Source organism: Leptinotarsa decemlineata, unplaced genomic scaffold (assembly GCF_025532065.1).
Source record: "Leptinotarsa decemlineata unplaced genomic scaffold, Ldec_3_MD MMD2_P_RNA_scaffold_7, whole genome shotgun sequence".
NCBI classification, from domain to species: Eukaryota; Metazoa; Arthropoda; class Insecta; order Coleoptera; family Chrysomelidae; genus Leptinotarsa; species Leptinotarsa decemlineata.
The window spans coordinates 420974-432253 of NW_027412534.1; the positions used below are offsets into that span (position 1 = coordinate 420974).

General features: G+C 35.8%; 1 protein-coding gene across 1 annotated transcript; it reads left to right on the top strand.

The window, feature by feature from the left end:
• The first annotated feature begins 4805 nt into the window (after positions 1 to 4805).
• Positions 4806 to 10979, top strand: LOC111516762 (uncharacterized). The gene is made up of 2 exons (XM_023172876.2): positions 4806 to 5047; positions 10250 to 10979. Exons 1-2 carry the CDS (start codon positions 4915 to 4917, stop codon positions 10855 to 10857), a joined length of 741 nt encoding a protein of 246 aa, XP_023028644.2. The 5' UTR covers positions 4806 to 4914; the 3' UTR covers positions 10858 to 10979.
• Positions 10980 to 11280: the final 301 nt, after the last annotated feature.

The following is an 11280-nucleotide window of genomic DNA, read 5'->3' on the forward strand; positions in this document are numbered from 1 at the left end:
TTTGTTTTTGAATAATTATTTTATTTACATTTTTGATTTGTTTTTATTCATAACGCCGTTCAGCGTCATGCTAAGACAAATGCTAATATACCTTGACAGCGTGACAGGACGCTGATCGGCGTCATCAAAAGTAGTAAAAAAAAGCATATTATGATTTTTTTTTTCACATAAAATTTCAAATAAATCACTTACCTAAAGCAATAACGAATCTATTTCCACAATAAAATCCTAGTGTCACACGAAGTGTAATTTCCATATGGGAACCGCCACTGAACGTGTTAACATGCGCTTTCTATTTTGCTTTCCAAAAACGAAATTCAGCTCATGTAATATCTTTCGTAATCGAGTTCTTCTTATATCAGGAAAAAAAACTTTCTTCACGAATAACTGAAAAAACTTTATTTAATGTAGGTATTTCGTTTTTTTATGTAAAAAGAGTGTACTGTTCTCCTAATAGAATTCTTCACTTCTTCATCGAAAACCAAACACTTTCTACCAGTAGATACTTTCGACTCGAAAAAGTTGTTGTTTTCTTCGAGAATTCTAAAAATTGTCGATCTATTGACACCGGTCATACTCGTGCATTTTTGCACTACTTCCTCCTTACTTTTTATTTCGGGCGGATGTTGTATTCTTAAAGAATTATATACATTTATAACAATTGTTTTTTCATTTATATTTAATGGTGACAATTTCAGACGCTCCACGATTCCCGAACAACTAGCTTCCATGTTGTATAGCTGTTTATTCAACGCACTCTCGAAGTAAACTGAAGAATATCACGAATAACCCCGCTAAAAAGCCAAGTCGGTCTTATTGATGGGTGCGATGTGTCTGTTGACAGTATAATTCAAAGGAATATTTATTTATACCGCCTTCAAAAAAAACAATGTTTTTTCAATCCCCTTCAACTAAATACCTATTTGTTGGAGAATGTCTTGGTCACTACTGGACATATTTTAACATTTGTCATAGTAGATTTGTTATTTTGTTTGTTATGAATGATATTTTTCAAGAATATATATTGTATTTTCGGCGTATAAATACATTTATTCAATTCGTTGAGAGTAAATAATTTGAATGCAGTACGCCTATGACACTAATATATCTATATATATATATATATATATATATATATATATATATATATATATATATATATATATATATATATATACCGGGTGTCCCACATTTTATGTGACAGGCAATATCTGGTTTGTTGAAGGAGATACACAAAAATGTTTCATACAAAAGTTTTAGGAGTTCATGAGAGCTATATTTTGATATAATTTTTAAATATACAGGGTGTTTGGTGTAGGTGCTACAGACCAAAATTCCATTTTTTAAAATAGAACGCCCTGTATATCATTACATATTCAGATGCTACGTTAAATTCTGATATCATTTCATGTTTGGTTTTTGAAATTCGGTTACGGCGTTGTTGAGTTATTGCTTAAAATGTAAAGTCTTGAGAACGACTATTATTTTTTTTAATATCTCATACAATTATTCTCTCCGCATCAGATCACATGAAAATTAGTCAAAATTTTGGGTGTTCGAAGTAATGGTTTCAATTTTGAGTTGTGGAATTCAGTCAGGAATCATTTTGAATATGAAACAATTGCGAAATTGAAAGAGGTGTATTCGAAAACAAATCTTTAATTAATAACAATGTAAATAATATAACTTGATAAATCATTTCATAAGAATGGTAGGTACCTAGCAATAATTCATAAAAATTGTTCAAAGTGATGCCCATTAGATATTATACAGGCTTCGAAACGTCGAATCACTTCTCTCGTACAAGTCGCTCTTATAATATCAGGCGTAATATCACTGCACGCTAGTCGAATTTTCATTTTTAGATCATCCACATTCAAAGGGGGAGTAGTGAAAACAATATCTTTTAAATAACCCCATAGGAAAAAATCAAGTGGTGATAAATCTGGGGAACGAGCCGGCCACCGAATTGGACCCTTATTACCAATCCATATACTTGGGTACGTTCTATCCAGATACAACCTGTGAATTGTGAGGAGGAGCACCATCTTGTTGCCACCAAATTCCTTGTCGTTCTGCTATGGGAATATCTTCCATCAACTGGATCAAATCATTTTCTAGAAAATGTAAATATCGCAATCCATTGAGATTTTCATTGAAAAAGTAAGGTCCTATGATGCGGCCATTGAACAATCCACACCATACATCAATACCCCAAGTAGTTTGAAAATTACTTTCGCGGACTCAGTGGGGATTTTCTTGAGACCAATAGTGACTGTTATATCGATTCACAACTCCATTATTGTGGAATCGCGATTCATCGCTCCACAAAATTTGACTGAATATGTTAGGACTTTCATGTAATATTACCTGAATACAAGCAATGAATTCAAGTCGTCGTTCAAAGTCCGTGGGTTTCAAACCTTGTACCAACTGAATTTTGAATGGGTGGTATTTATTTTCTTTCAGAATTCTCTCTACATTAGATTTACTCACACCGACTTCTTCTGCAAGAGTACGGATAGAAACATGTGGATGAATAATAATATAAGCCAACACATTGATCTCTAAATCTTCAGTTCTAACAGATCTCGTATGATGACGATGCTTTATAGTAGAAGGAAATGACCCAGTTCGCAATTTTTCTACAATTCTCGAAAAAGTCATTCGTGACGGAATGGGTCTGTCTGGAAAACGTTCTTGGTATAGATGTTGTGCTTGACGGCAGTTTTTCTGACATTTCCCAAAAATTAATAACATATCAATGCAATCACTTGGATTAAACGCGAAAGGCATACTGGAGTTTTCGCACAAAGAACACAGTTACTGTTTTGCAAAGAATCACTGAATCGAACTGACAAGTAGATACAATTCAACAACATTTGTTACTATGGCATCAACAAGCATAAGCTACTTGATGAAATTGTGCAATATAAAGCAATTCACCCTCAAGTTAGTCACATTCTCAAGAATTTCAATATTATATTCAACTGATATCGATATCGTATCGTAGAGGTGAGAATAATGGTTTGTATTCAGTAGTAGTCTAGTTCAATTTAATAAAAGATATAGACTGGATTCGTGTACGAGTAAATAAGTTTTTTTGAAACTTTATATTTAAGGAAAAGTGCAATAACTCAACAACGCCGTAACCGAATTTCAAAAACCAAACATGAAATGATATCAGAATTTAACGTAGCATCTGAATATGTAATGATATACAGGGCGTTCTATTTTAAAAAATGGAATTTTGGTCTGTAGCACCTACACCAAACACCCTGTATATTTAAAAATTATATCAAAATATAGCTCTCATGAACTCCTGAAACTTTTGTATATAACATTTTTGTGTATCTCCTTCAACAAACCAGATATTGCCTGTCACATAAAATGTGGGACACCCGGTATATACACATCGGAAAAGTCTAGGGATATTTTTATAACATACTAAATATCATGAAAATAAATGCATGAGGTCGTTTAATTTCGATTAAATTGGTACACTCGACCACCCTGTAGAATTCTATGGGTTGAACAAAGCCTGCAAAAACGGTAACTAATCTTTCCTCAAGTTTTTTACAAACTGTAGGTTTTCGGCTAAAATGAATAATCTGAAAGTGTCGAGTTTGTACATTCTATGCAGTTCTTGCTCAGCAATTAAACTGGAAATATTGTGCTTCAACATGGAACGCCATCACTTACCATTGGCTGAGATGAATAGAGCTGTAGGGCTTCTTCAAGGTGGCATGCGACAAAATGATGTAGCTCTTCGTTTGGGGGTCTCCCAAAGTGTTATCAGTCGATTGTGGCGGCGTTTCCGTGAAACTGGCAGTCCAGCCGAACAACATCCAGGGCGAGGACACGCTACAACTGCAGTTCAAGACCGATTTTTGGTCTTAACCGCAAGAAGACAACCGACAATCACAGCACCTGAGTTGGTTAACGTGTTGCAGCAGACGCACCAGGTAACCATTGGTCGTGATACTGTCAGAAATCGTCTGCATGAAGCAGATCTCCACAACAGAAGGCCACTTAGATGTCCACCTTTGTCGAGAGGCAATCGCGGTAGAAGATTAGAGTGGTGTCAAGAACATCAAAACTGGGATGAAAATGATTGGGCCACAGTTTTGTTTACAGACGAATCCAGATTTGGATTTCATCCAGATTCTCGTCAAGTAAGACTGTGGAGACGACCTGGAAATAATGAACGTTTGAGACACGTCCAGGATGTCCACACATACAGAGGTGGTAGAGTAATGCTATGGGGCGGAATCATGATCGGCGGCAGAACCGATCTCGTTTTTCCAAATTGCTCCCTCACAGCTCGACAGTACCTCGACACCATTCTTCTACCTATCGTCCGTCCGTTTGCTGGTGCTGTTGGTGAAAACTTCCACCTAATGCACGATAATGCTCGTCCACATGTCGCGCGTCTAGTGACTGACTGGCTCACCAACGAAGGAGTTGATGTATTGCCATGGCCAGCACAATCACCGGACCTGAATCCCATCGAGCATGTGTGGGACATGCTTCAACGAAGAATTACTCCGCATATGGGGAACATTCACACAACGTTTCAATTGAGAGAGCTTTTAATCGCTGAATGGGCAAATGTACCTCAACAAGACATTGACAATCTCATTTTGTCGATGCACGATAGATGTAGGGCCGTAATAAACCAGCGTTTATTTACAATCACAGTATTCGAGTCGAGCATATTTTGCATGTACTGATACGCAACGTGTATGGCAACGTTGCTAAACCGTAGGTCTCCGGCAGCGGGACGGTGCGGTGTATAAACGGGATGTAAACGCGTATGACGACGGTGATAAACGGATACGTAACGCGTTGTTGCAGCTCGCCGAGTCACAATCAGTTGAACGAGTAACATCAACAAAAGCAGACGCTGTTAAAATGGAGGACGAAAAACTAATTGAACTTGTGCGGAAGTACGAATTTTTGTACAATCTGCAGCATCCTAAATATATGGATAGCAAGAAAAAGAGCAGGGCTTGGGCAGAGATTGCAGAACAACTGAAACAACCAGGTACGTCAATATTTATTTACATTAGGTATTTAACCTACCTACATATTATTTTTATTACTGGCAAATAGTTGAAGCATTCATGCAACGCCCAGGTAGGTATATTACAAATTAAAAAAAAAAGGAAACTTTTACTTAATGGTATACTCACGGATTTTCGCGATTTTTTCTGTGATGATACTACGTGATAGTAGGAATTCAGAACACTTTTGAGTTTTTGGACTCAATTGGTTTTCAAGATATACCCTGTCAAAGTTTGTATGATGTCATACTTTACCGTTTTTTTAAGCAATAAACGATTGTAATTCTCATATTTTTTATTCAACACTTTTTTTTCCATATCATCGCACTTTTTTCTATCCCTTTTCATTCACTTATCGCCAAGTTTCTTGAAATTAGATTGAAATTCCATAATTTGTCACATACTAACTCAATCTAACCTAACCCGACCTAACCTAACTCAGTCTAACCTTACTTTAGAATTTAAAAAAACTATGTTTCCTCAACATCTAACCTAACCTCCAAATTTTAAAAAGAACGTATTTTCGAATATTCACTTTTGTAAAAACTATCTTTCCTCAACATCTAACCTGATCTCCAAATTCTTAAAGGAACGTATTTTCGAATAGTGAAACTAAATGCAATTTATAAAAAGTGATTTGTGTGCACCCGACAAATAATTAAATTTCATTCTAATTTCAGGAAACTTGACAATGAGTGATTGAAAAGGGATAGAAAAAGGTGCGATGATATGGAACAAGTTGTGTTAAATAAAAAAATATGTGAATTGCAATCGTTTATTGCTTTTAAAAAAAGGTAAAATATGACGTCATACAAACTTTGACGGGCTATATCTCGGAAACTAATTAAGTTCGACAAAAAATAAAAAGTGTTCTGAATTCCTACCATCAGGCAGTATCATCACAGAAAAAATCGCAAAAATCCGTGAGTATCCCATAAAGTATAATTTAGCCTAAAAAACCACATTATTTTTGCAAAAAGGAACTTTAATCAATATTTATTTACAATACTCACCTAGTCGTAATTGGTTCTACGCAAAATAATCACTGAGGTTGGAGGGGATTTCGTGAAGAAGAAATAATATTGTACGATTATTCCGATATTACTTCACCGTCACAAAATACCCTCTTATCTTTTTATAAGAACCGTATCATATTACTTACACCTTTATAAAAAGTGTGTATTCGAAAAGGCGAAAAAAAAACTAGTCTCCGTAAGAACTGAATGTATCTTAAATTATCAGAATAGTGAGTAATATTTTTTTTTTCGTTAATACAGTTAATTATAATTAAAATACAGAGAACCATTGTTTGGACTTGTTAGAATGACGACATGTTTTCCATCTATAGCAGCAACACAGTTGGGAAAACTCCATTTGTTCCAAAATCCATTGATATTTATCTCCCATATTTCTGTGCTAGGCGTTGGAAAACTTTTATGAAACATACAGTGCATTTCTTTAATACCCTCCTTTTATTTTTTGAACGGGTCAACTTGAAAAATTGAAATTTGGGATAATGGAATTAATGCATGAATACTTCATTTTGAAGTGAAATTGACAGATGAAACTTTCAAGATGGCGACTGAGCGCCATCTGAAAAAAAAATTAAATGGAAAGAGGTGATACATCATTTTGAAGCTCCTGACGAATACTTCACAACCCTAAAATATGAAGTCAATATCTTCAACTACTACAAAATGACGGGACATTTAATAATTTCCTGAAGACAAACACATTAATATCGATATTTCTAGAAATATTCCTTTTTATCTGCCGTATGGCCATTCCAACAACCCGATAAGGTTTGTTAGGTTATTTTTAGTTTATAGAATCGACAAAAAATGTCAGTACGACAATGAACATCATTGTTCAGTTAGAATAGTCTCATTTAGTTTTCGGTTTTACTAGTAGAAAGGTACCAGGTCAACAATTTCTAAAATGGTCAATTCTCGTCCATTGGAAGAAAAAATTGAAGCGATTTTTATTTACGGTGCGACGCGTAACTTTCACGAGACCGAAAGGATTTTCAATGAACGTTTTCCAAATCGTCCTATCTGTAGAAAATATTTGAGGGGAGTTGTATCCAACGCCCTACGTGGTATTAGCCAGGGGAGTAGTTGTTTTCTGATAGGCGTCAGTCCATTCAACCTACTGTGTAGGTATATTCGAGACTGGCTTGAACGTCTAAAGTTCATTTCTTTAGATTTACAAGATTTAACAGGGGAACTGTATTTTTATATGCAGGAAACTACTGTTGACCCTCTCATCACTGAAATCGTCGAAGCGAATCCTAATGAATTCGATATGAATATTGTATATCCAACAAGATGGAGCACCACCACATTACTCCAGACAAGTAAGAAACTAATTGGATACTACTTTTCCCGGTCGTTGGATTGGCCGTCGAGGTCCTACAGAATGGCCAGCCCGCTCGCCAGATTTGACACCTTTGACCTTTTTTTATGGGGCTATTTGAAGCAAAAGGTGTACGAAACTGAACCTGCTTCAATATTGGATATACGGCAGAGAATAATAAATATTTGTAGAGATATTGACGTTTCTGTGTTCGAAAATGTTCGGCGTGAAATATCGGATAGGCTGTTCATATGTCAAGAAGTTCAAAGCAACCATTTGGAGCATCTTCTGATCTTCTTATTATAGTATTTCCAATACCAATTGGAACAGCAAAAAATAATATGCCGACATAGGCGTCGGCATATTATTTTTCAGTGGTAGTTTTTCAGTTACTTATTCTTACACTCATAGCAATTGATCACCCCATGAAAAAGTTATCTCAACTGAATTTTTCTATCATGAGTGATTATGAAAAACTTCGAAATTTAAGGTAGTTGATTTCCGAGTCGAAAACTCTAAAATACAATGAAAACACAAATAATCACACCGAATTCTCGTCAAACATATATTTACAAAATAATAGAGGCCAACAAAATTGCTAGAAAAATCAAAATTTTTTTTCGCTATATCCGGATGAGGTGGAATTATCATTGGGTTGAATAACGATCGGATTTATGGAACTTTGCACATAATATTTGTTCTCTTCTTTTATAACGTGGGCCACACAGTTATTCCACACATCACTATTACCTACTTCATTCACCACTCGACTTATATTGTCAAGCACCACAGCATTCAAAGTCGGTGACTGATTACATTTCCGCAAGCTTTCTTTCATTGTGGCCCAAATCATTTGAATTGGATTGAACACACAATAGTATGGAGGCAAACCTAAGAGAATATGACCACGTGTTTCACACATCGAATCAATAATATACCCTTTTTTGAAATTACGTTGTTTTATGGTCGCCAGTAATACCTTTTTCGTTGGAATCTTTTCGGGTATTTCCATGTCAAGATTTCGCATGAAATCAACAATATCTGCTTTTTTTGTGTTATTGTTGGTATTGTAGTCAATAACCGAGAATGATACGAAGCGTTATCCATAACAATAACCGAGTATGCAGGAATATTTGGGAGAAGCTGCTCACTGAACCAGGTTTCGAATAAAGCCGCAGTCATATCTTTGTGGTAATCAGCAGACGAATCTTTTATATTTTTGGCCGACAGAAGCAAAGCGTCAGGTACGAAACCACTTTCATTCCCGGCATGCAAAATTATAACACGTTTCACCCTTGAAGAAGGTGTGTTCAAAGCACAATACTTGGTTTCGTCTACCCAGCCATATTTGATCACCTCATGGGTGTCGAACCAAGTTTCGTCGAGGTAGATTATATGTCTGCTGGATTCTCGGTAGCTTTTTATTCGCCTCAAATATTCTTGTCGAAGTTGAACAATGCGTGTCGATTACATTATGACCATCCGTTTGTTCAATTTTTTATATTTGAAACCACAAGATAATAAGACACCTCGTAGAGTTTCTAAAGATTTGTAATTGTAATAAGGATAGTCGAGTAATTTATACCAAATCATTTCCAAGGTTGGTACTTAATTTTTTTGGTATATACCATGAATTGTTCGCCGAATCACATCTTTTGTAGCACCATCAACGTTTGCGAATTTTTTAATCCTTTGTTTTCGTTTCATTGCATGGTTAATGACATCCCCTATTTTAATGATTCGAAAAACTGTCGAACGCGATAGTTTCGTTAACTCGCATATTCTATTCACAATAGCATTCTGTGAAGTGTGACAGTTTTCCTACTTCAAGCATTCATGAATATTTGAAATTACTTCCTGAACTTGAACATGTAAGTCCTTATTTTCGAATTCCGGATCCCTGTCGATTTACACAGATTCCTCACACGTAATTTGTTTCAAAATGTCTCCAAAAAGCCATATCTATTGTTGACAAATTAATTTGTATATTTATGTATATAAACAGCTAACCCTTGTATTTAGATTCAGTATCAATTTGCTTCTCCTGAAGATGCTAACCTTGTTAGCGAAACGCGCGTCGAGTGCAAAAATATCAGTTTGGTGTTAGGGTAATTGATCTCTAGAAAAAGTTTTCAAAAATCGGTTTGCAAAACCACTCACTACCTAACCTAACCCCACGAACACACGGCACTGATAAAGAAATATTGTGAAACGACAAAAAATTAGTATTTAGCTAGTCCAGCTAGCCGAGCCTTTATTCCTCAACTACATTTGATACCACGTTTACTAATTATCTGAGCGACTAGGGGCCACAGGCAAGAAATGTTCATGACTGTCCTCATATTATTGTCGTTCCAATTGGGAATGGATAGACTATTCCTCATATTATGTAGTTAAATGTCAATGTGTTCAGGCAATGATCATGAGTTCCGTCATTTTGTAGTAGTTGAATATATTGACTTCATATTCTAGGGTTGTGAAGCATTTATCAGGAGCTTCAAAAAATGTGTCACAAGACCCACCCTTTCCATTTAATTTATTTCCCAGATGACATCCAATCGCCATCTGTTAATTTCACTTCAAAATAAAGTATTCATGCATTAATTTCATTATCCCAAATTTCAATTTTTGAATCGACCCGTTCAAAAAATGAAAGGGGGAGACATTAAAGAAATGTACTGTATTTTCAATTATAGGATCACAAACTTCTAATACTGAACGTCTCACTGAACTCATTCCCATATGATAGCTTAACGTAATGGTTGTGAACGAATCACCAGTTGATATAAACCTGAAAATAAATTAAAAATTGATTATTTTTCTTACAGCTTCATCGTGCAGACTAAAATGGCAAGGTTTAAGAGATTCATACAGAAGAGCTCTCAATAAAAAAAAACGAAAAACTGGACAGGCTGCTAAAAACATTAAAAAATGGAAATATGAAGAAGAAATGTCATTTGTTGTTCCTTTCTTCGTAGAAAGAAAAAGGCTAGAGTCCGCGCAGCTGACAAGCGACGATGAACAACCGGATGAAGGCGATGAAGCTTCTCAAATGAAGGATGATGTTACGACGGCGGTCCACATGTCTCAAATCAAGGAAGAAATAATCAGTACTAACGCTGATGCTGTGAATGATACTGGTTCTGACCTATCCATTATGAATAGCGAAGTTCGTGACCAAGATATGCGAGGACAGACGACTGCATCTGCAGTGTTGATTAAATTATTAGAAAGTCAAAATAACCTTGCACCACGGGATCACGATGAACTGGATCACTTTTTTTTAAGTATTTCAGGAACAGTTAAAAAATTTTCTCCTTACTTACAAGCTGTTGCGAAAAATAAGATATTTGGTTTAGTTTCTGAGATGGAATTACAGCAGCTTGCACCACCTACTACATGCACTTCATCTCGACACGAATTCACAAGTACTTGATCTGAATTGAGCTCTACGCCTATGCCAACGTCTCCTCAGTGGAATATGTATAAAGATAATCCTTGGAATGCAAATAATATGTAATGATACCTTATTTTGATTAAAAATTAAATAAGCAAAAAGGAATTTCATTTTACCTACCGTAAAAACACAGCAAGCTTTTCTTTTTGGTAACAGACACTTTCTAAAGCATGTGTCTTTCCTGACACTATCATTTTCAATTCTATTCAGCAATACATTCATTGAGATGTAGACATACAAAAATACTGAAAACAAATTCCTCATCATCAACTAAATGTCTAAATAGGGGAACGGCCAAAGGAGGTTGCGTTAATGGCCATGGTACGATTCTGCACGGCTGGTGTAAACCTCGAAGTAGGAATGGGTCGATTGAGGCTGGGCCTTTGGCGAGAAACGCTCACT